This window comes from Dryobates pubescens, chromosome 21, assembly GCF_014839835.1.
Source record: "Dryobates pubescens isolate bDryPub1 chromosome 21, bDryPub1.pri, whole genome shotgun sequence".
Classification (NCBI taxonomy): domain Eukaryota; kingdom Metazoa; phylum Chordata; class Aves; order Piciformes; family Picidae; genus Dryobates; species Dryobates pubescens.
In genome coordinates, this window is record NC_071632.1 from 21,338,245 (window position 1) to 21,363,466 (window position 25,222).

The 25,222-nt window shown below is 45.2% G+C and overlaps 1 protein-coding gene across 1 annotated transcript in view; it reads left to right on the forward strand.

The window, feature by feature from the left end:
* ARHGAP21 (Rho GTPase activating protein 21) overlaps positions 1-25,222 on the forward strand; it is a 66,090-nt gene that overhangs the window by 15,491 nt on the left and 25,377 nt on the right. Inside the window, exons 2-8 of the mRNA XM_054171418.1 lie at positions 1,602-1,784; positions 4,389-4,413; positions 9,907-9,999; positions 12,104-12,182; positions 15,413-15,467; positions 20,950-20,979; positions 22,430-24,362. Coding sequence (XP_054027393.1) covers positions 9,933-9,999; positions 12,104-12,182; positions 15,413-15,467; positions 20,950-20,979; positions 22,430-24,362 — 2,164 coding nt within the window. The 5' untranslated portion in view covers positions 1,602-1,784; positions 4,389-4,413; positions 9,907-9,932. The remainder of the gene's footprint in view (positions 1-1,601; positions 1,785-4,388; positions 4,414-9,906; positions 10,000-12,103; positions 12,183-15,412; positions 15,468-20,949; positions 20,980-22,429; positions 24,363-25,222) is intronic.

A 25,222-nucleotide genomic window follows, 5' to 3' on the forward strand; every position in this document is an offset into this window, starting at 1 on the left:
GATGGATGAGGACAGATTGGGCTGAGAATGCAGTCCTTGATACTTCTTATTGTTCTTTCCAGAGTGTACTGATCATCCCTCCAGGCTTTTAGAGGAGCAGAGTTTTGTCGGCTGCTCTCAATCCTCTGCATTTTCTGCCTCCAGAATTGGTTCCATTTCCTAGCTTGGCCGTAGCACCAAGACCCTTCCCCATGTGTATCTTTTACCCTGCTGGTAAAACAGGGCTTTTGGAGATAGGGAGGCTGCTCTTTGAAGCACTGCCTAGTATTTGCTTATCCTTCCTGCTGGATGTACCAGGATGTGGGGTTTCCAAGGACAAACTGAAGCATTTGTGCAGAAATGTGTCATGCTGTACACATCTGAATGCAGAATGTTGTTCTGGTGGGTGAGCTCTGACCAAGCAGCTGCAACGCTTTCCTTGCAGTAATCCATGCTGTCAGCATTGTGGTTGGAGTTGGGAATGCTTTATCTGCTCAGTAGATGTTGATTGGAGTTGGCTGGGCCCACCTTGCCAATAAGTGCTGCAATTTGAGATCCCAGCTGTAAGGCTGAAGCAAAAAGGATTATTTTGGAGCAGCCCAGGGAGAAAACTGAGCAGTAAATTCTGACACGTATGGGGCAGTGGCTGAGGCACAGCAGCAGAGCTCCAGGAGGACAAGAAGACCATTATTTCTCTTTGAATACCCTCTGAATAGGCTATAGGATCTGGTATCTAAATTTGTTTCACGCATCATTGAACTGGAATATTCAGAGGGGGGGCACAGGGTTCTGCATGCTTTCTTTGTACCTCTCCTGCCTTTGATTTGAAATGTGGTGTGGCACTCGCTTGGGAAACTTACAGGGGAGATTTTATATAAGATGAGAAGATCAATATTTTTATCATAGTATGTTTCTTGAGTCACAGGTATATAAAACTACCATTGCATGAGAGGAAGGGCTGCAGTTAGGTAGTAAAAGGAAGCTAAGCTTTTTTAACTTGTGTGCTTAGAATTTGCATAGTGAAATGATCAGAGAAAGTAGCTAAGGGCATTAAAAACAGAGGTGAAGTCCAAGATATGACTGGAGGAAAAGCAGCATCAACTTGCTGAGGAACCCTAACTAATTGCATGTGTTCTTCAGTTCTGCTCCACCTGTTTTAAGTGAGGAGCTACTAGTTGAGAGGACCATGCCTGCACTGTAGGTGAGGAGGAGAGGAGTCAGTCTTGCACGTGTGAGAGTGCTGTGTGCACCCAGAGCTGGGCTCCCAGAAGACAGATTGTGTCTGAAGTAGAAAGCGATTCAAGCATGAAGGCTTTACTCATTTCTTGGGGCTCATTTGAGCCTCTCGCTGTTGTATGTTGACTTTCTTAACATCTAACATAAGTTAAAAGTAATTCTTTATGTCAGTGTGACCAGAGATGTAATGCTGAAAGGGATGCTGCTTTACAAGACATTCCTCTTCAAAACATCAGTGACCATCAAGTTGTTTTGGGACTGGGGTGAGAAGGGAGGTTTCTGGAGTGCACAGGAATGTTCAGTGTGTGTTGTGTGCTTTGGGGGCTTTTCGTTTTCCTAACAAAATGATTCCCCAAATGATGACTTTTCTGTCTGCTTTATTTTAGGCATCAAAAAACAAAGAGGGAAAAGAGCAGAGTGAAGTTATATCACCATCAGAGGATGAAGAAACTTTCTCTTGGCCTGGCCCCAAAACTGTTGTGCTAAGGAGGACTTCTCAGGGTTTTGGCTTCACCTTAAGACACTTCATAGTTTACCCTCCGGAATCTGCTGTTCAGTTTTCTTTTAAAGTAAGTTAAATGAATGAACCATTCACATACAGCTTTGTTATCCTCTCTAGGGTCACAAACCTAGCTTGAAAGTAAGCATGTGTCTAGGTGAGTCTTACTCAGGTCTGCTGTGTGTAAGGTGGGGAAGCTCACTCGTTAGATAGACATGCACTGATCCCTTCCAAAACCATGGAATGGATTGAGTAGGAGTTTACACAAGGTCTCGGGCACCAGAGCCTTCAAAGCTGCCTGGTTTTGTTGTTCTAGCCTTGATTTGTTACTTTTAGCCTAAACAGGGCTGTCTTATCTTCACAAGACTCCTTCCCTCAGCTGCTTGGCAGCCCAGCTTCATGGATCTCCATTCCCAGGGACAACAAACATGTCTTGCTTCTAACCATCTCCACCTTTCTCCTTGTGGACTCAGTCAACCTGCATTTGTTCCTCTCCCCTGTAAGCTGAGCAGGTCTCCCACAGTGGGGAACAGTGAGCATCTCTAGGACAGTTGTGGAAGGAAGTGGTGTTTTTCAGGTCTGTTGGCAGAGACAGTCCTGTGTGAAAGATGGTCTTGGAAGCTGAGGCTGCAGTTCAACACATTTCATTCTGGCAAGCCGACTTGCTGTGCTTGAGTGAGACCACACAGCAAACTGGGAATAGCTGCACATTCAGGAGCAGCCCCTAGCTTCCAATGCCTCCTGTCCCTCAGGGAGTAAGGAGTGTGTGCTTAAACTAGCATCGCAAAAAGCCTGGGTGAATTGCCTTTAATATCAGATATTGTCTGATTCTTTGCTGCCAATGGTAGTTCAAAACCCTCTGGCTGTTGGAAGGCTTCAAGAGAGAAAATGATGAATTTTAACAGTACTTTATCACTAGTGTGGCATTTATACCAAAGCATAGAGTAGACAGGACTGTCTTAAGGATTTCCTTCTCTCAGGGTCTGGGTGGTTTGGCTTTTTAAAAGTAGAATGAATACCTGATCTCTTTCAGCTCAGGGGTTTTGTCTTGGGGGATTTGTTGTTTGGTTTGTTGCTGCCCTTTGGTTTTTTCCTTAGTTATCTTTCTGCAGTGCCTTACAAGAGCTTTGTATGTCTCCCAAGAAATTTCTTTGCACCTAGGAGAGACCTGTCTAATCCTCATCATTATATAGTGTTCATGTCTAGGTCTTACCACTGCTTGCTTCACATCTTCCTCTCTTCAACGCTTTGCTTAGATCAATGTGCAGTTGCTTTGATAATATTTAACATGCAGGAGACAGTGATTTGTCTTCAAATGCAAAAGACCTGGAAATGTGAAATCAATGCAGTGAAAAATAGGAGGAAATATACAGATGGGAATGGATTGAAGCTTGAGAAGGGCAGATTTAGACTGGAGATGAGAAATTCTTTACAGTGAGGGTGGTGAGACACTGGAACAGGTTGCCCTGGGAGGTTGTGGATGCCCCTTGCCAGGAGCTGTTCAAGGCCGGGTTGGGTGAGGCCTTGAGCAACCTGGGCTGGTGGCGGTGTCCCTGCCCATGGCAGGGGGTTAGAACTGGATGAGCTTTTTTAAGGTTCCTTCCAACCTCAGCCATTCTATGAATCATCTCCTTGCTCCTTCTTTCCTTCAGGATGAATCTGTTTTTAATGAGCTAATGTGGATTGGTAAAAATACTCCCCAAAAAGTAGATCCCAGCGTAAGAAATTGTAATTGGATTGAACTCTCCATATGTAAACAGTTGTGCTTCTCAAATGCTAGGCTTTTGTAGAAGAGATTAGCCCTGATCTTTCAAAAGACTGCTTTGTACTAAAGTAGAGTCATAGAATCTTTAAGGTTGGAAAAGACCACAGAGACCAAGTCCAGTCTTCTACCCAACACCTCCATGGCCACAAGGAGAATACTGACAGGAAAGTAACTGAAGTAATCATTTTCTGATTAAAGTTGTGTGATTTATCTCTTGGTTTTTTGACTGTTGGTGAGACCTGCTGGTTCAGATGGTGTGTATATAGTGCAGTGAGCAGGCAGAGAATCTTCAAAGTTGTCACTAAAGAGTGTTTAGGGAAGATGGTTTTCTCTAGGCAGTAGCACTGAAGGCTAAACAAACTTGATATTTCAAATTGCAGGAAACATTCAGAGCTTACTTACTAAATATTTTGTCTCTATGGCATATTTAGCTTTGAATCCTTGAATGATTAAAGTATAACCTTGGAATGTGGTGAAACCGTGCCTGTGGTAGCACACAGTGCAGTATTTGGCTTCGTGGCAGCACTCTGGGGGCTGTGATCTTTGTTTTCATAGAATGGCTCAGGTTGGGAGGGACCTCAGAGACCATCTACTGCAACCCTTCTGCTCTGGGCAGGGACACCTCTCAGCTAAACTTGGTTGCCCAAGGCTTCATCCGATCTCACCTTAAAGACCTCCAGGGAGGGAGCATCCTCAACCTCACTGGGCTATTTGTGTGTTTCTCTGGGGATGTTTCATGTCAAGGCAGGCCTCACACTGCATCCTCAGCACAAGGGAAGGCTGAAGGCTGGAAAGGTGAATGCTTGTTGAACAGTACGAAGCAGCAGAATGCACTTTTCAAGCCTCCTGTGCCTCTGCATTTGTTCCATTTGCTGGATTTTTAATGTTATGCACTTTCTTTCTCCTTAGGATGAAGAGAATGGGAATAGACAAGGTAGGTCTTGTTTTCCTCCTTTCACAGATCCCATGTGTTGAACCCTTCTCTTGAGCTGTATAATGCACTTCAATAGCTGCCAAAGCGAGTTCCCATGAGCTCACTCCATGGTTGTCCTGGTCCCTCTGGATGGTGCTTGGTTTAGGAGGGATGGGAAAACCTTGTTTCTAGGTTATTCCTCTGGGTTCCCCTCCATTTTCATAGCTTCCTTCCTCTCCTGTTGCCTGTCTCTGCTCATCATTCAACAATTAGCTCTTATTAATTTGGGCTCCATTGCAGTCCCACTTCACTGAAACTCCCTGTGCTGCTCAGCTGTTTTCTCATCTGTGCTCCCTCTCTCCACAGGATTTTGTGTCCCTTAAAACAGTAAGAAATGTGTTGATTTAGGTAAGGAAGTTGAGTTTTCAGGGTGACAGCCCTATCTCACCTCCTGCTTTCCCTTTCTGTCCTGATGGTGGGCAGAGGAGGTGGAGTTAGCTGTGGTATGAGTGCAGTGTGCAGGGCTTCAGTTTGTGCTTCTGTCGCTTGTTGACCACGTAGACCGCACAGGGTCAGTGCTTGTTTCGCTGGCGAGTTGCAGTTCGCTTCACAGCGTAGCGGAGACGGGGGCCTGCTTTCAGTAGGCTCTGAAAAACCTTGTTTAGTTTGAAGACACAGAACATCTGACCTTTTGGCTTGGGTGTTTTGTGTAAGTGATGTATCAGAAGTATTCTGGGAAACTTTCTTTTCCTGTGGAAGCAGATGAATTGATCCCTTTCATCCTCCTGTTTTTACTTGTCTGTTGTCACCTGCTTGTTATACTCTGCAAAGTCAATCTCCTCCCATTCCTCATCACCCTGCAAACCTGTGCCCTCCCTATCTATTCTGACACACAAAAATAAAATGCAGGTTCCTTTAGGAAAGGAAGACAGTGCAGTCTCGCTGCCACTCCAGCATGGAAGATGCCACCTGTGATCTAGAGAAGGAAGCTCTGCAGTATTCTGGCAGGGAGGACTGGATCAGCTACACATGCAAATACCATAGAGCGGTAGGGGCTGGAAGGCATCTCCTGGGACTGAGTCCAACCGCCCTGCCAAAGCAGGGTCACCTAGGGCAGGTCCCACAGCAACATGTCTCCAGGCAGGTTTTGAAAGTCTCCAGAGAAGAAGATTCCACAACTCCTCTGGGCAGCCTGCTCCAGGGCTCCAGCACCCTCACAGTAAAGAAGATCCTCCTGATGTTGAGGTGGAACCTCCTGGGTTCCAGTTTGTATCCACTGCTTCTCGCTCTGTCACAAAACACCATTGGAAGGAGAATGGCCCCTTCTTCATGACACCCAATCTTGGGTCTGTTCATCTGAAGTGTTCTCCAAGATGTGTTTTTCAGCAGAGGAACAGCAGTTAACAAACACTGCTTTGGTTCACAATGAGACCTGTGCAGGTGGGATTGAGATTTTTTGCTGGAAACTTTGGTGTTTCTACTTAAACTATGAATCATAGCTCAATACTGCTACTCACAGCAACATAGGATGTTGGCTGCCTTAAAATACAGATCAGAGGGCACAGAATGCTCTGGAGAGATAGCAGTATTGTCATTAGCAGGAGAGAAGGCAGGACTTGTGCTCCTGGGAAGAGCTGAAATGGCTGTGAGGCAGAGGATGTAGGTGTCAGTAGGACGGAACCTGACAGGTTTGTCTATTGCACCTTTACAAGTAACCCAATGGGACAGCAGCTGTAAGAGATCTTTCTCATGCATTTAGCCTGATCTTGGGGGTGGATGAAACAATTCCTGTTTACCTTGCTACAAGTTGTTCCCGTTCCCAAATGAGTCAGTAGCCTGTGAGGAGAAAATTGAGAGAAGCCAATCTTCTCTTCCATGCTGACAAACACCAGATTCATTTGGCACAAGCAGGCATGCCAGAAATTCTGTGAAGGATTAGCACAAGGACTCTAAAGTATTGAAGAATGAGGCAGAGCCGCTTCGGAAAGAGGCAGGACGCTATGTGTTGGGCTGTTGGTTGTGGGGGTCTCTTGCTGCTGGAGCTGCACTTGCTTCACGGGCTTGCTGGAGAGCTGTGGCTGCAGTGTGTCGTGCAGAGGAGCCATCTAGTGGCAATCCTCTCGTGTTTGCCTTCAGACTTGGTGCTCTGAAGCTGTCTCAACGATTAAAGTCTCTTCAGATAAACATCTGTCCTTTTGAAGTTTGTTGGTGATCATTCGCTTGAGCTTTCCCTCTAAAGGACTAAGCTGTTCAGTTGTGTGAAGCTGTGTGCCAGTCCAAAAGTGCCTTTTGTGGTGTAGATTTGGAGTGAAGATTTCTGGTTACCTGCACTTCCTGCTTCACCCTTAGAGGTTAAGCTGCCCTTTAAAGGTTGAGATTTTTTGCAGGTTTAGCACTGACCGGTGTGAGCAGGTGAGTGTGAAGAAAGGCATCCTGATTGCTCTTGCCTTTTTATTGGAAGCACTACAAGATTTACTTTCAAAGGAGCTGAACATCTAATTAAGTCTAGAGAGCAGAAGAGCCTGTACCAAGTTTGATGCATTCTAACAAAGAAATAGTATTCCTTGACTGAAGAGAAGAGTAAGAAAAAGAGGAAATAGCATCCTTCAGTTGCCTCATCTCGATGGACTCGATCTTTGAGGTCTCTTCCAACCTTAGTGATACTGTGATACTGTAATCAACATGCCAGAGGCGCTTTCAGGTCCTTTCCAACCTAATCTGTGAGTTTGGAGAAGCATTGCTGTATGTGGTACCCTCCCCAGATAGCAATTACAAATCTTCTTTCAAAAGAAGCAGCATTTGCATTTTGTTCCAGTGTTCCTCTTTGTCAGGGAGAAAGAGCCTGCTGGAAGTGTGTTGTGAGTCAGCTGCTTGTGCTGGTGCAGCGTGCTCCCTTCTGCCGCTTCCGGCACCTCCAACTTCTGGAAGGCTGGGTGTAACTCTATGGGGGAAACTTCTCCCTGGCAGTGTGAGGGTTCTGTTGACTTGGAGTCCCAGCTGCTAGACCAGGTAGTATCAATGCTAGGTCATAAATTAGTCTAAATATATCCAAATGTTTCACTTTATTTGGACAAGAAAGGAAACAAGACACTAATCTTAATTGTGTAGAGTCTACTTTGATCTCACTGCTTATTGAAGGCAGCAATTAGTATTGCAAATTGCTGGTTAATTAGATTTGCAATTTGGTGATTGATTGTTCATGGGGCTGTTTGGGTTGTGAAAGAGCTGTAAGGTTGAGTCCGGCTGTCAAGCCCAATGCCACCATGGCCACTAAACCATGTCCCCAGGTGCCATGGCCACAGGCTTCCTGAACCCCTCCAGGGATGGTGACTCCACCACCTCTCTGGGCAGCCTCTTCCAAGGCCTGACCATTCTTTCAGGAAAGAAATTTTTCCTGATTTCCAACCTAAACTTTCCCTGGCACAATTTCAGGCCGTTGCCTCTTGTTCTGTCACCTGACAATAAAGAGACCAAGTCCCACCTGGCTCCATCCTCCTTGCAGGGAGTTCTAGAGAGCAAGGTGGTCTCCCCCCTCAGCCTCCTCTTCTCCAGACTAAACAGTGCCAGTTTATTTCTGATCTTTGTGAACTGGTACAGTTTTTCTCTCCGACTCACAAGTGGAAAGTGTAGTAAAGGTGTTCTGAGTTCGGATGTTGAATGGGAGGAACTTTATCTGTGTGACCTCTTGTTCTGTGTGCTCAGGTATGGACAAGACCAAAGGTGGCACCTGAGTGCTTGGCAAACTAGCAAGAGGCCACTGATGTTTGTGTGGAGCATTTTCTGAAGGAAGCCCCTTGGTCCTGGGTTGTTAGTGTCAGATAAGGGTTCTGAGTGACATCTGCCACAGGAGCTGCAGTGTTGTCACTTTTTGTGGGCCTATGAGAGGTCATACTTTAACCTCACTCTTGTAAGTGGTTGAAGCAACCTTTTGTTCATGGCATCTGGGTAAATTACTCCTGGAGCTTGTCTAAACTTGCTGAAAAGTTACTACCTTTTAAAGGACAAGACCCACCATGTGTGCAGTGTCTACTTAAATCAGCAGATTAAAAATGACAGATATTAGCTTTGGCTCACAAAGGGCATTTACTGTGTCTTGTAGCTGGGTCCTGCTAATCCAATTTGAAAGTGTTTGGGGGTCGAGCTGCCAGCTGGGCTTTCTTGATTTCATAATTCAGTTGCTTTGTAGATAGTAGTTCCCTGACTCTGGCAAATCCACTTTCTGATTATTCTCTACCCATCTGAAGTTATTTTGAGGAGGTTTTTAGAGCCATATGAGTATGCAGTTCTGTCCAACTAATCTGTGATAGAATGATAGGACCTGAGGGTCTGCAGAATGAAGGCTTTAGGCTGAAGCCTCCATTTGAAAAAGGGGGGGTCAGAGTAAGAGGGAAGTCTCAATTTGTGCAGCTGACCAAAACTGTTCAAATAATGAGCTTTTCCCATGTGGGAATGGAACCAGGAAAGGCATAAGGGAGGCAGCTTGTTTACATTCAGTAAACAGTGCCATAGATTAATATCCATGGCCAGGTGGGAGATCTGAAGCTGGGGAGGAGGGGTTTGCTTGGTGCTACTTGTTTGGGGGTTTGTTGGTGTTTTTTTCCCCTCTTTTTGGCTTCAACTAAATTACATCAGTTTGGTGGCAGATCTGTAAAAGCACAAGGTAATTGCCATTCTGGAATGGTGGAAATGAAGGCAAGAAGATACAGGTGCTATGGTTCCCAACTACTGCAGATTAACTTCCCAGTTGTGTAGATGGGGATATGTGTGACCAAGGATGGGGGAGGGCATTCTGCCCCTCTGCTCTTGTGAGACCTCACCTGGAGCATTGCATCCAGCTCTGGTGCCCCCAGCATAAGAGGAGCGTGGAAGTGCTGGAGTGGGTCCAGAGGAGGCCACAAAGGTGGTCAAGAGGACTGGAGAACCTCCCCTGTGGGGACAGGCTTGAGAGATCTGGGGCTTTTCAGCCTGGAGAAATGGTGGCTCTGGGGAGACCATAGAGCAGCCTTCCAGTACCTGAAGGGGGACTACAAGAAAACTGGGGAGGGACTTTTTCCTAGGGCTTGTAGTGACAGGATGGAGGGGGAATGGCTTTGAGCTGTAAGAGAGGAGATTGAGACTGGAGATGAGGAATAAATTCCTTACAGTGAGGGTGGTGAGACACTGGAGCAGGTTTCTGAGGGAGGCTGGGGATGCCCCCTCCCTGGAGGTGTTCAAGGCCAGGTTGAATGAGAGGTGAGAGGTGTCCCTGCCCAATGTGCCTTCCGACCTAAACCACTCTGTGACCCTATGAATATGTACAGCATGTGCAGACATGACAGTACACTTTGAATTAACCTTTGCTTCCTGAATTTTGGGAAGTCCCCAAGAAAACTTCAGACTTCATTTTGGAACATCTGAGAAACACTGCTAGAAAATCAGTGTTGCAGTTCCACGAGGACTGGGAATCAACATCCTGTAAAAGCCTTGTAATGCAGTGCAATTACAATTGCTTACGAAATATTCTTTCTTCCTCAGGAAAACAAAGAAACAGACTGGAGCCAATGGATACCATATTTGTTAAACAAGTTAAAGAGGGTGGACCTGCTTTTGAAGCTGGACTGTGCACAGGTACTGCTCTTCTGTAATGTACATGATGTAAATGAGATAGGATTTAAGCTGCTACATACAGCTCTATCTTCCAATCAAACCTTGTTCTTTCCTTCAGAAGTTCAAAACCTGTCTTTTAGTTGCCCTGCAGTGAGGTTGTAATCTCAAAAGCACTGTAGTGTTCCCTCTGGCAGTGCTGCTGTGGTGGTGGGTTGATGTTTGGACTTCATGATCTTAGAGACCTTTCCCCAACCTTAATGATTCTATGATTTGATATAAAATATATTAAGTCTTGATCTATTTTTGTTTTAGAAGTAAGAACAAGTATATGAGAATATGAGGAGAAAGAAAAGAGAGGAGAATTACACCTGTAAAAGCTACTAGTTCTTTAATTCTGTGACAGCTGATAACATCAAAACAGACTTTTGTCCTTTAAATTATTCTGCCTTACTTAAATAGGAACAAGCCTCTCTCTTCTTATCAATTCCCACTCCATTTTTGATCTGATCAAAGTGGAGAGGGGAGAAGATACTTGTGAAGTGCCAGGTACTCTGTCACACCCTTTACTGACGTGTTGAAAGGGACTGGGGGAAAGAAGGAAAAAGCTGTGTGAGGGTGGGAGGTCTTAAAAGTGCTAAACTTGTAAGTTATGTGGATGGGTAACACTGCAAACACAGGTTTCTGTTCCTGGAAAACAGGCAAAACACAGACTGTGTGAAAGGATTCTGGCTGTGTCCTTAATGATGTGTTTTGTTAGAACAGTTGATGTTATACACAATCAGAATGTTAGGGGCTGGAGGGGACCTCTGGAGATTGAGTCCAGCCCCCCTGCCAGAGCAGGTCACACAGGAACACATCCAGATGGGTTTTGAATTGTCTCCACAGGAGGAGACTCCACAACCTCTCCAGGCAGCCTATTCCAGGGCTCTGGCACCCTCACAGTGACAAAGTTTCTCCTTTCGCTCCCATGGCAGCTCCTCTGCTCCAGCTTGCCCCCAGTGCCCGTTGTGCTGTCCTTGGACATCTCTGAGCAGAGCCTGGCTCCATCCCCCTCACACTGCTCTGCACATCTGCTAAGCATGAATAAGGTCACCCCTCAGGTTCCTCTGCTCCAAGCTTAACAGCCCCATCTGCCTCAGCCTGTCCTCACAAGGAGCTGTTCCACTGCCTGCAGCATCTTTGTGGCCCTGTGCTGGGCTCTTTGCAGCAGTTCCCTGAACATGCATTTGGCTGGAACAGTCTAATTCTGGTGTGTTTCTTCCTACAGGCATACAAAGATTTAGGATGATCAGCAGTTTTTAAGCAGTGCTAGCTCCTGTTTGTGCAGCATGAGGCACTTGTCTTTTTTTAACTCCTTAAGCAGTTATTCATGAAGGGCTACTTTGGCATTATTGTCATGTGATTACATAAAGAAATGTTTTGACTTGATAAAACACAGCATATGCTGAAGCTGTGCAGAGGAGCCATGGCAATTTCTGCTCTGTTCAGCGTTTGCCAAATTGAAAGAGATGATATCTGTAGAGAATATTTTATTTATAGCCAGAGAAGAGATGCTTAGAAGCCCAAAATAAAGACCAGAAAATAAATGAGGGGGAAAAAAAATGTAAATTACCAGAATACTCTTCTTAACACACTGCTGATGGCAGTTCTATCTAATTAGGTGATGCCATTATTTCTTGTTTAAAACTTCAGGGTAAAATGTATTGCTGCATCTGTGTCTTGAAATGATATTACAAACCACTCCGGGAGTGGGTAGGCCGCTGGAGCCCTGAGCCAAACACTGGGTACATTTCTTGTTGTCTTTATCTTTTTAATTCAGCTTGGCTTCGTTTCGTGGTCACACTAATGGGAAGAAAAGTCTTGCAAATCTAATGAGTGTAGGTTGGTTTGGTTTGTCAGTCCTGATTCCACTGCCACAGGGCTCTTTGTAACACTGAGAGGCTCAGCCTGAGCTTCCTTACTCAGAATCCAGGAACGTACCTGGCTGCTACTTGCTGCCAAGCCTGGAGTACTGCAGTTTCTGGGAATGGGTTACAGTACCTTACCTGTAAGATATTCCAGCATAAAAAGGACTTTTAAAACAATCTAGGCGAATGAATTTAAGGTGTAACTTTTCCCTTTACAGGTGACAGAATTATAAAGGTCAATGGAGAAAGTGTTATTGGGAAGACATATTCTCAAGTCATTGCTTTAATCCAGAACAGGTAAGGTGCCAGGATTAAGTTACATGGCATATTTATTTTTTGCACAGTGAGCAGGAGATGATCACTCCTGGTAGTTCTGGCAAGATAGCTGTTTTTCCATTCTCCTTAATGCACAGTCAGTGTTGGTACTTCCCTTGTCATGTATTCCCTAAACGCTGAGCAGGGTTTGGGAACGGGTGTGCCGAACTGTGCCACACTCCTGTGGCAGTGCCTGTCCCTTGGAGAGTCACACTGACTGTTAGGGGAAGGTTGTCTGAATTTAAATGGGCAGATGAGGGATCCATATCCCTGTAACAAGAAAGTCAGAAAAACCACACTCACTGAGCAGATCAGGTAGCTAGAAATTAGCTTATTTGGTAAGATTTCGTGCTAGGACACACCTGCAGAATGTTTCAGGTTTGCAGCAAGTCTCGAGCCAAAGGTGTACATCCCAGAAGCTCACAAAAGGTCAGTGGATCCTTGAGTGTTTTATACAGTAAATAGAACTACCAAGAAGTGTTCAGCTGAACCTCTTAACATAACAGATACACACTAATCCTGACCCATGAAGGGAGCTCAGACTCCAGATCAGGGCTAGCTTCCTCGTAGCTTGGAGGTAGTATTTCTCATATGGCTAAAGAAAGAGCTCTCTGATTCTTTGCTGGAAAACAGTGGGTTTTTTCTTGTCTCAGAGCACTTTGTGCTGCACTAAGTATTTTATTTCTTGTGCTGCCATTTCATGGCAAGTAAAATTCCTTTATGGTGTGTGCCTCTTGCTGTAGCATGCTGCTCTTGCATCAATCAGCAGAGCCATCCTGGCTCAGCCCGATGATCTCTTTATGGCAGTATCCTCTCTGATAATACCCAGTAGAAGACTGTGAAGCACTGAAGCTGTAGTACAGTGATACTTGGTCAGCCAGTACCAGCCCACTTTTCAGAAATTCTTGGATGAAGAACTTGCTGAACCCAAGGTTTTATCTGTATCCCTCGACTTAATAGTCCTTGATGGGTTGGTCTTGCACAAGCTGACTTTTGAATGAACTCAAGCTCTTCATATTCTGAAATACCAAGCAACAGCTCTTGCTCTGCTTTATGTCTTAGCTCTTCTTTCACCCAGCACACCTCAGTGCTTTTGTGCAAGTGACTTGCTGCAGGGCCTTTGAAGAGGTTAAGCTGTCAGTTGAAATCTTCCCTGCTCAGGACTCAAGACAGTTTCATCTGCAGCCTCAGTGTGTTGGGTAGTGGTTTTCTAGCCATTCTAATGGCTGTATTTTTAATCACAGGTTTTTGTTACCCTTTGAAACATACTGTTGACACTAAATGGTTTTTCTTTTTTCACTTTTCTGATCATCCCCAGCACAATTTTTAAGGATACAACACCTTTTGTCTTCCCTTGCTTCCAAGGAGAGAGTTCCCACTGTTTGGCTGTTTTGCAGTGAAACTCAGTTTAGACTTGCTGATTGTTTTTAATTAGATTGCTCCTGCAGCTCCATTTCCATAGCTGCTCATTATTTTTCTAGACAGTTGTTCAGTTGTAGCTGTTTGTCTTCATTATATAATGCTGCAGACATCAGAAATTAGCTGCATTAAATGAAATGATGCAGTGGGACTTAGGAGTGGGATAGAATTTGCCCATATTTTGTACTGTTCTCAGAAAGGTTTGGTGCCATGCCTAGAATGTTACCTATTTTGCTCTGGTTGGAGATAGAAAAGCTGAACTTAGACTAATTGTTTTCTCTGGATCCTTGGCTGCACCAAAAGCGTGGCCAGCAGGTCAAGGGAGGTGATTCTCCCCGTCTGCTCTGCTCTCATGAGAACCCAACCATGAAACCAGATGATCTTTAAGGGCCCTTACAACCCAAACCATCCTATGATTCTAAGGTGAAGGGCACCAACTCAAAAGAGTTGTTAAAAATGACTGTGTCCTAGGTAAGATTAGCCACAGGGTCAAGGGTTTGTACTCTTTACCAATAGCTGTTGGCCTGCTCCATTCAAAAGGTGTTCTCGTATGTTTATGTGCTCATCTTGGAGATGTGTTGCTTACCGATGTAAACTCAGTAAATTATTTATGCTTTGAATTGCTAAGTCTCCAACTTCTTTCTTTTTCAACTGTGGGGAATTTGATGAAATCTCTTCTGCTTGTTTCTCAAGTTTTTCTTGAAAGTGTTTGAATTACTGAGCAATGCCCAGAGTTGAGCTGCTGAATCTGTTCTTAATAATAGAAAATGATGCCTCAGAAGTTGGGTTTGCCGAGCAGTGTTTTGGTTGGACACCACTGAGTCCACACATTGAAACTGACCTCTCAAAGTGTGTAATGGAAGTCATTTACATTGTAGAGATCTCTCAGTTTGCAGCACAATGTTTAATCTTCCAGTGCAAAGTGCCACTTTCTGTCTGATGGTTCTTAGGAACACTTGCTAAGTAAAGAGTTCCAGAAGCGTTCACAGATTGCATTGGGTCGGAAGGGACCCTCAAAGGGCATCTTGTCCAAGCCCACTGCACTCAGCAGGGACATCCAGTCTCAATCTGCCCTCTTCCATTAATGGAATTTAAATACGAGCAAAATGGGGAGACACTGGAACGAGTTGCCCAGGGAGGCACACTTGCAGGGGGTTGGACAAGATAATCTCTAAAGGTCCCTTCCAACCCTGTGCATTCTGTGACTGAGTGATGGTGCTCTCAATTGCAGGATCTATATGGTGCTGCAGCTTTTGGTTTCAGCAATTCATTGACAAGCTCAGCACTTAAACAGCAGGCATTCATCACCCATATTTCAGATGTCATCTGACTGAATATGCTGGTTGATTCTGTGATTCTGCTAGGAAGGGATTGGAGCAGAAGGGTGTAAGTCAGTGCCCAACTTTTCACATGATGCAGTGGTTATGGTGTTTCCCTAGCAATTTTAAGAGTACCAACAGACTTTAGTTTTCAATAGACGAAAAAGAGTTTACCCAGAGATTTGTCACCATGTTTGGTCTCTGAAGCTCCAGTATCTATTAGGACTCAAGGAAGATAAACCTAACCAAGTGTGCTGGCCTAATGGACTAGCTCTGCTGAGAACAGAGATGCAGTTTTCAGTCAGATTTCTGTTCTTATTTGTTCATACTAATAGAAATCAGGGTCAGTTTCTGTTTTGCAAGCTAATTTGGCTGGGAGCTTTGGAATGGTTTTGGTCTGTGGAAGTTAATGGATTGTCTTTGTAAGGTGAGCTGAAACTGAAAGTTCACGTGGGGTGTTTTCTTCTGTTTCAGTGACAGCGTGTTGGAACTTAGTGTTATGCCAAAAGATGAGGACATCCTTCAGCTGGTATGTTTGAAGCTTATATTCAGGCACTGTTGACTAGAGAAAAAGATTTCTGCTGTTGGTTACAGAGTCTTTGAATTGTGCTGCCAGAAAATAATTGCTGTTTCTCTCCCTGTTGCTCCTTAAATTTATGTCCCTGCTTGTTTGCCATCCCTGAAATTTCACAGGAATTTAAATCTAGGGGAGAACACCTTCTTCAGAGGGTATTTCTAGCATCTCCTTGCAAGTAAGAGTAGTGTTTGTATTTTTATTACATTTTTAATTACTTTGCTCATATTAGAATGTATGAAGTGGATTGCTTTCTTTAACTGGGTTGGCTAATTCTAAAGGTGTTGGGAAGCATTACTAAAGAAAACTGGCATGTGGTGCTTAACGTTAGCTGTTGGGAGTGGGTTTCCAGGAGAGGTAATCAGTGTGCTGAAGGTTTCATTACCAACATTTTTAGTTGCAACTGCTGTAAATATTTGTTGTATGCTAGTGTCTGTACATTCTCACTTTGAACTGAGGTCCTGCATGTACAGTGGGATAATTCATCTCCCCTTTAGTGTCTCTAAGTCTAAAAGAGCTGTGAATAAAATGCGTTGTGTAAGTGCACATGGCGAAGAGCCAGGTGTGTTGAATTTCCTGAGAACCAGGCTTAAACACACTCATCCAGGAGCTGGGGTTTTTCATGCACCTCCTCAAGTCTGAGATGAGTTCACTTACTCTCTTGATCATTTTGAGACACTTGTATATATGTAACCATTTTGAGACTGTGAGGAGGAGGAGGAGGATGAGTATTACACCCAGTGGTTCAAATGTGATGTATCTGTAAGCAATTTCAGTAGCATTCTCAACCACTTTTGACAGAATGTTGGCCTCTTGTAGGTTTTAGTACCGCTGGCTTCATACAACTGGGAAGGCACATTTAGGTCAGCTACAAATAGTTCTTCTCAAGTGTATTTACATAGAATAGAATACATAGAATAAACCAGGTTGGAAGAGACCTTCAAGATCATCGCGTCCAACCCATCAACCAATCCAACTCCGCCCAAGCAACTAACCCACAGCACCAATTTAATGGAATTGTTATGGTTTTGTAGCCTTTGGATAACAAATTTAATACTAAAAAGTTCTTCAAATTGTGGCACTTCAGTGGTTCAAAAACTTCTTGTGCTACACAGAAAATATCGAGCATAAAAGAGAGAACATTGCAATTGCTAAGCCCACTCACAGGCAGCTTTACTGTAGGCCTTGCACTGCCTTGTATGCTTGTCACAGATGCACAGATTGCATTGGGTTGAAAGGAGCCCTCAAAGGGCATCTTGTCCAACCCCCCTGCAGTCAGCAGGGACACCTCCCAACTAGATCAGACTGCCCAGGACCACAGCACCCCGATCTTGAATGTCCCAGGGATGGGCCTCAACCACACCCCTGGGCAGCCTGGTCTAGTATTTTATCCCTCTCACTGTAAAGAACTGCCTCCTGGTGTCCAACCTGGATTTGCCTTCCTCTGGTTTCAGACCATTGCCCCTCATCCCCACAGGCCCTTCTAAACAGTTCCACCTCAGCCTTCCTGGAGGTCCCCTTCAGATACTGAGTTGTAGCTGTAAGGTCTCTTCTCTTCTCCAGGCTGAACAGCCCAAATTCTTTCAGCCTGTCCCTATAGGAGAAGTGCAAATGTGCTGCAACAAGTCCTAGCATGCTGGGGGGGCTCTCTACTACTATGTGTTTACTTCCCTCTTGCATATCTTTAATTTACATCTTAATCCTTCCTCAACATTCCAGACCATTGAAACTGCCTATCAATAAGTGAAAGCTGACTATGTTTGAGCAGAGATGCTTCTCTTGTCATAAACAGTAATGTCCTGGGTGGGAATGACCAGGAGAGTGAGTGAAAGTCACTTAAAGCGTATCTGTTACCCCTTTCTAGTCAAAGGATATGGAGGTTTTCAGTACACTGAGAGGAAAGAGTTTGCTGCTTTGTCACATGGAATTCAGCAGCTCTCAAGGCCATGTGGCACCAAGGTTTTGCCAGTGATACACTTCTGCTGTAAAATAAGAAACAAGAGAAGTATCTTACGTAAGGAAATGAATTCTTGACTTCAGTATGCCTCTGACTGCAGGTCTGCCCACAGTCAGCCTCGAGAGTATCCTTTTTTTCCTGAGACCATCCAGTCACCTCAGACCTAAGGAGCAATATGGTATTTCATTGGCAAGGGATGAAATCTTTTCCTTTCCCTGTAGTCAACAGAGATGTGTTTATGAGTAGCTGATTTTAGTCCAGTCTTGGGGCTCTTGTTTACGTCCAGGTTTTGTACTGACGCAGTTACTGATGTGCACAGAGGTTAATGTTAAAGCTCTGGCAGCAACTACAATGGAAGGAGGGGTGTGGTGTGTGGACGTGGTGACCTAGAAGAGACTTCAGCTTTGTTGTATAACATTGCCTAGATCAGAAAATACAGTTTACATCAACCCTTCTCACCTTAGTTTAAGAGATTATTTGCAAGAAGGTCTCTTGCACAGCTTGTATTTGGAAATCCAGTTTCTTGGGCTCAAGGCATTAAATGTAAAGACTAAAATTCCACTGCCATTGGGAAGAAAGGGTGCAGTTGTTTGGGTGTTGGTTTTGTTTGTGGGACTTGTGTCTTTGTTTTGGTGTGGGGTTTGATTTGGGTTTATTTGTTTCTTTCTTATCTATGTGATCAATGTTTGCTGGGTGTCTCAGAGTAAAATGCCATGAAAGCACTGGAGCTGTGTTACTGATATTCTTGCCAGAGCAAACTAGCACTGAAAAATGTTTCCTTCTAAGACAGCTGAAAACCTTCTCTGGTGAGCAGTTCCCATACCTGTGCTAAATGTGATAAGAATAAGTTAGGGTCAGGAATGACAAAAAATTACTAGTAAAGAAACATCCTCTGAAGCCAAACTGATTGGAGAAGGAAGGAACAATGCCTCTGGCTCGTTCCTGCAAGGTGCTGGGCAGGCTGGCTTCTGATTCATCCAAACACTTACCTGCAGTTTTGCAAGCAGTTCAGCTGAAATCAGTGCTATTATTCAGCCTTTAGCGAGGAGTAGTGAAGCATGCACATCCTTAGTGAAGCATCTGCCTGCATGCTTTCGTGGCTTTGGACTAAGGGCTGCAGGGCATGGTCGTGAAACCAGGGGGGTTTCACTATGATTCTTGCTGAGAGCAATCCTTGGATGCCAGCTGTCCTTATTTTAGCATTGAATCGGGTGGGAAAAGAGAGAGCAAACCCCTTCAGGTGAGTTTGAGGGTTAATAAACTAGCTTGTGGAATGTTTTATTTGCTTTAAATTCATTTTATGTATCACGTGGCATGAATGTATTTACCATAGGAGTGGAACCCTTCATGTGCTAATGGCTACACACATTCACACTGGAAACCTTTGCCACAGGAGTTTGCAAACTTGGTGCAGACAAAACCAGATTGCAAAGTGGGAAGGAAATTTTACCCAGTAAGTGGAAGCATGCTGAGTCCTTACTGTAAGTGCAGCGCTTCTCTTCTAGTAAGTGTTGCAGAGCTGCTCCCCATCAGAGCTGCTACTGCCGCTCTCAGTTGTTGGCCTGCAAACCAGACTGGTTTGATTTTTTGTTCCCCCTGTCGTGTTGAAACTTGTGAGTAAGTACTGAGTAGAGGGCTCTGCAGGAGTGGGAGTGGCTTGGCTGAAGCATCCCTGATCTGGATATTCAGAGACTTTCTCTCTCTTTTTTTCCTTCCTTTTTTAATTTGAAGCTTTTTAAAGACTTGCTTTTAAGCCATACCCTAATGACTCTTTATGAGTGTATAATGACTTTTTATGAGTGTATGTGTTGCAGTCACCTAGAGATTAAAGCAGTACTGCCATACACTATATATCACTCGAGGAACAAAAGGTAGAAGGGCGCATTTGAGCTGTGCTTTATGTAAAATCGCCAATACCTTCCGTGTCAAAAGGGGACATGAGTGTTAAGTAGTACATTGGTCTACTTCATTTTTCAGTCTTCAAACCTCTTCTGAAATGTAAACCATCATCTTCTGGTTAAAGCAATTAAAATATTTCATAATAAGAAGGCTGCTAATGCATCATTCAATGTGATCTAGTTTGGAATAGATCCAGGCACCTCTTTGTAGGCTGCAGTATTTCTCTGTAGGCCCTTCATCAGAATTCTGAAATAAAGACATTCAATATTCTTTGTGAAGATGTCACAGCCTGCATTTGTCAGCTTTCTCATTCCTGGAAGCAAGTTCAGCTTTCTTTCCCAGTGATCCCTTGGGAAGGGGGTGGAATAAGGTTGAAAGGACGACACTTTGTCATCCAAACCTGTTTCTCACTAACTTGCTCAGAACTGGCAACCTGTCTGTGCAGATGTACCTGGAATCGTGGAAACATTCTCTCTTTGGGGGAGGAGGTGGCAGAAAGCCCATCTGATAACATTTTGGACCCTGTAAGGATGCTGTCTTTTGAAGAAGATATTTTAATAGCTGTGATGAATTTTGTCAGGAGCTGAGAACTGATATTTTTGTACTCATTTGTACAAAATGAGTTAGTCAGATCACAGCAGTTTCGGACTGTAGCCTTCCTGCCGTCCAAGTCAGTGAAGCGTTGTTTGGTGTGGGGATGTTGTACAGAAGCGTGAACAGAGTGCACTCTGTGCTGGTGTGATGTGTGGGTGTCCCAGGTTTCGAATCCTCTTACCAGCTGTGGGAAGGGGGAATTGTTTTCTGGTCGGGGCGGGTGATTGGTTTTGTTTGTCTGGTGTGCCGGTAGTCTCTTGCTCTGATCTCTGTTTTCTGGGTCCTCAGCATCTCTTCCTTTCTTGCAATTCTTGCAGCCTATCAAGATCTTACATAGCCATTTATTTAAAGATTCAAAGCCAGTTCTCTTTCTAGGTCCTTTCCCTCCATTAAATGTGCAAGTGGAAATCTAACTGGATTTTTACTACGAGTGGAGGGGGGGAAAAAATCCAAATCACATGAGCAGACTGTTTCTGCAGCATCATTGCTCTCATTTCAGATGTACAGCATGAAAGCAGCTGCAGTCAGCTGACAGCCTGTGGTCGTGTTCCCATATATGTGAGGAAGGGGCGTGTTGGTTGCAGTGCATAATGAAGTCCTTGTTTCGTCACCGGGAAGCAGGGACAGTAGCAGCCCAGGGGAAATGAGAGACAGGAATGTTGCTGTGGTGGAAGGGAAGTCTCGCTGCATAGAGGCAGAGCTCTCTGCAGGCAGCTCCAGGGATGCACCAAGGCAAAATGGCACGAATGTATTTTGCCTTCTGAAGGGTAGAGGATGAATGTGAGGCGCAGATCAGCACCTGGGGATGGACGTGCTCACGAGGAGGCTGAAGTTATTTTTTACGCTTTGCTGCCCTTCACCTCTGTTGGTACCTTCCAGTGAAATCAGTTGTATTTTTAGCTTTCTGTATTCACCATCAATATGACAAGATAATTCTGTCTTTACATCTGTAAGCAGCTTTTACTGTGTTTCCCTGTTTTCTGCCAGCTGCAGTTTACAAAGGATGTCACAGCACTGGTAAGAACTGTGCAGTAGCCATTGCTTGGATGGTTTTGTAAGGCATGTTTGTAGTGATTTGTGAGAAGCAGGAATGTGAAGCAGCAAGTTTGTTGGAAATGAGCTAGATGCAGAGTGAGCTGAATTTTCTTCATGATGCTAATCTCTTAATTTGTGCTTTGTGCCTGTCTTAATTGGTCGGGTTTCTCCTCATGGTTTTGCACTTCACTAATGCTCGGTGTAACGCTGCAGCAGCATTGTAAATGCCTCGCCCTGCTCCCTACTTTGCTCTGTATTAGTGTTATGCCTGCACTCTGGGCTTTTATGACCTGCCTGGCACTCAAAAGCCAGGGCACACTGATATTGTGGGATTGAGCACGTTATGAATTGGACAGGAAATGCTGTGCTGGGATACCACGCCTAAGCGTGTCAAAGCCCTGCGAAATCGTTTTAGGCGGCTGGTGCATTGGCAGGCTCTGCCTTGGCTCCTTGTTTCTTCTGTTCAAACCACACAAAGTCACGCTGAAGTTGTCAGTAATAGGGTGCTGTTTTAAGGGTGCTGGATGCTTCTGATGGATTTATTGCTTGGAATGTTCTGTTAATTCCACAGTGATAAATGCTGCTTTGCTGAAAGGCTTTGGAAGCATACCTAGTGTGTTTTAACCATGCTCAGTCAGGCTCTGGAACATAAAGGTGCAAATAAAATCCACTAAGGAAATGAATTTGTGGTGTTAATTGGTGTTTTAACAGCACATGGACAGCAGTGAATGAATTTTGTGCTTTTTGAACCTTGAAGTTAAAAATGTTAAATATTACTATGTTTTCAGTAAGATTTGTGTGTCTTGTGCTGGCTGTCTCCTGTAAAATGTGAGATGACTTACAGGGTGTTGGCTGGCAACAAAGATGTTACTGCTTCAATTTACTCATTTTCTGTTCAGGACCAATAGCCTTTCCCTGCAAGGTCTCCTGGAGCGGTGTCTCGGTGCATCTTTGTCTGTGCTTTTCTTACCCGCTGCGCTGAGTGGACAGAGGAAATGGGGAACAGAGAATTTTCTAGTGCTGGCTGAATTTGTCATGCAGTATTTTAACCTGTCAGTTGCTGTGAAGTTCTGGTTTCCAGCAATGTGGACTTCAAATGGGAAGAATGCATGGAGCATCATGATGGAAAGCAAAATGATAAAGGGAGCAAAATACTGCATTTTGTGCTGGTGGATCATGAGAAGCCTGCCTGGGTGCCCTGCCGGCAGTGTTCCTTACAATTGCTCATCAGTTCATTTCTTACTTCTCAGGGGGGTGTATGCCGTGGTTTTGCTTGTTCTGGTTCTGCTCCTGGGGGGGGAATGCTGGGGCTGTCTCTGTAACTAACATTTTGTCTAAGATTGTCGATAGTGTGAGTTCCGTGCTTGTGTTCAAACAGTGAACTTCTCCATCTCCCTCGCTGCCGAGCACTCACTGCCTCCTCTCTCCGCAGGCATATTCCCAAGATGCCTACCTGAAAGGCAACGAAGCCTACAGTGGAAATGCCCACAACATCCCCGAGCCGCCGCCAATATGTTACCCACGCCTGACCTCCGCAGCTTCTGTCACGGCGCAAGCTGCTGAGAAGCTACCTTCGGACTTCTCCCTGGGGAAGCAGCAAGTGAACAGAGCAGTGCGGGCGTTGGCACAGCCAGAGAGGGCCTACAGAATGGAAATCCAAGTGCCTCCGTCACCCACAGACATTGCAAAGTCAAACACGGCCGTCTGTGTTTGCAACGAAACTGTAAAGACTGTTATTGTGCCTTCTGAGAAGGCTGTAGACATGCCATCTTGTAGAAATAACCACGCTGGTCCATCACACAGGACAGAGGAGGTAAGATATGGCTTAAAAGATCAGAGCAGTCTAAAAGCACGGACCACAGCACCGCCATCTTCAGCGCCCACTGCCATTGTACTTCCCCAGACTCCGATAACGAGACCGGTGGATCCAACTGGAACGCTGAGTAAAGCTTCAAACTATGTAGTGTGTGCAGAAGGAATCCCCAGCACTCGACCTCCTGCTCAAGCCACAGACTCGCCACCAGCCTCTGCCAACCATTACAGCTCCCCCACCTCCCACCAGCACATAGACTGGAAGACCTACAAGACGTACAAGGAGTACATCGACAACAGGCGCATGCACATGTACGGCTCCCGGACCATCCAGGAGAGGTTGGACAGCTTAAGGGCAGCTTCTCAGAACACAACCGACTACAACCAGGTGGTGCCGAACCGCACCGCGTCCCAGGTCCGGCGCAGGAGCACCTCTCACGACAGGGTCCCCCAGTCTGTTCAGATGCGGCAGAGGAGCGTGTCCCAGGAGCGCCTGGAGGACCCCGCGCTGATGAAAGAGTGGCCCCGAAGCGCTTCGCAAGACACCCTGACTTCACCTTCAGTTAATGCCAGGAACCACAGGGCTCGCTCCTGGGACTATCTCAGCAAGCAGGGGGAGGTGCTGGAGAACTTCCACTCTGAGAATCTGATCGCAGATATGAACGCAGACAGGAGAAAGACTTACAAGTGGGCAGGGTTTACGGAGCAGGACGACCGGCGGGGCATTTACGAGAGATCCCGGCAGCATGCGTTTCACATGTCCCTCCGAGGGCAGAACTTCCCTGTGGCTCCCAGTGCTTATATTTTAGACAACAGGAGAACAGGCAGCAGGGCTTCTCTGCCTGGGTCTCATTTTCAGAAGCTTTCCCCAGAAATGAAAATGTTGCAGGCTCCAGGAGGGGTTTCAAAGCCTACAGCTCTTTCACAGGAGAGGTTGTCTCTCACACCAGCCAGAGGTTCTAAAAGTAGCTCTTTGAAGAACTCTGCTCCCTATGCAGCAAAACCATCCTTTCCTCTTAACCAGAGCCTGGATGCCATTGCCAGCAAAGACCAAAGAACAGTAAATCACTTGCACCACAGCGGTCTGTTAAACCAGCAGTCCAGGATCCGAGCAGAAGGTTCCCCAGATCACAAACCAGAAACTGGCAAACCCATCCAACCCTCGCCTCTGTCTCTAGCTTCCACCAAACCTGTTCAGCCGACAAGTGAGACTTCAACTACCTCTGACAACGTAGATGGCTCCATCAGACAAAAGGCTCGAGATTTTGAAAGGGAAGGTATCCGTGAGCCCGGAGTTCTGCGAAGGGATGTTCAGGAAAATGACAAAGACACAGTGGTCATGAGGGACAAGTCTCCTTCTGGCCACCAAACCCCACAGCCTTTGCGGCATCAGTCCTACATTCTTGCTGTAAATGACCAAGAGGCAGCCTCAGACACTACTTGTTGGTTACCTAACGATGCTCGAAGAGAAGTCCACATAAAAAGAATAGAAGAAAGGAAAGCATCAGGTTCCAGCCCACCTGGTGACTCCTTGGCTTCTATTCCCTTTATTGGTGAGTTCAAGTACTTCAGTGTGTATGGAGAGCAGCTGACTGCTGTTCCTCTGAATCCTGGGGCGGAGGGGCATGGGGGTGCTTTTCTCACCTAGGGTAATACTAGATTGGTGAAATTGAAAATACTCTTTGGTGGAGGAAAAATATATTCTGTTTTGTCTGGAGAGTCAGTGTGGAAGAAAAAATAATCTACAGGGATTTAATATTTTTCTAGAGTTTTCCTTATCCCCCCTGGAGAAGTCTACGTTACATAACTGTGTCTGTTTATCACTCCAGAAGGCTCTCTTGTTAGGTACATGGACAGCTGCTAGCAGCACCTCCCAGGGTATTTTTACTTCTCTGGTATAAAATACATGTTTGGAATCCAGTAAAGAGAGAATGGATGGAAATCTGTGTAAGGGTGAATTGGGGGGCAGGGAGGGAATGCTTGTCATCTGAATAGGTAGGGTGAAAGCTTTCTGAAACAGGTATGGGATAGAGGTGCTTCAGGTGTCAGGATAGCAATACAGGGAAGTGAATTTGCAGGTAGAGATGCTAATGTGGATAGAAATCGAGAGTTTGTGGAAGCAGAATGTAAGAAGGCAGAAAGATTTGCTAGTGGGTTGTGACACAGAGTTGGAATTAGAGGGAGTTCGTAGGAGGGAGGATTCTTTAGACCCTGAAGACCTTTCTTTAAGAGTTAGTATGCGTTTGTAAGATGTGTAACTGCTCTTTGCAGAGTTTAACAGTGTGCCTCAAATCAATGCTGGGCACTCTAAGTTGTGTGTTTTGCTCACCTAGAAGTGCTTCCTGGGAGTTGTGATTCCCAGGCAATTTAAATGTTACTGAAGTGTCAGATCAAGACTGTCAAAACCCTTTCC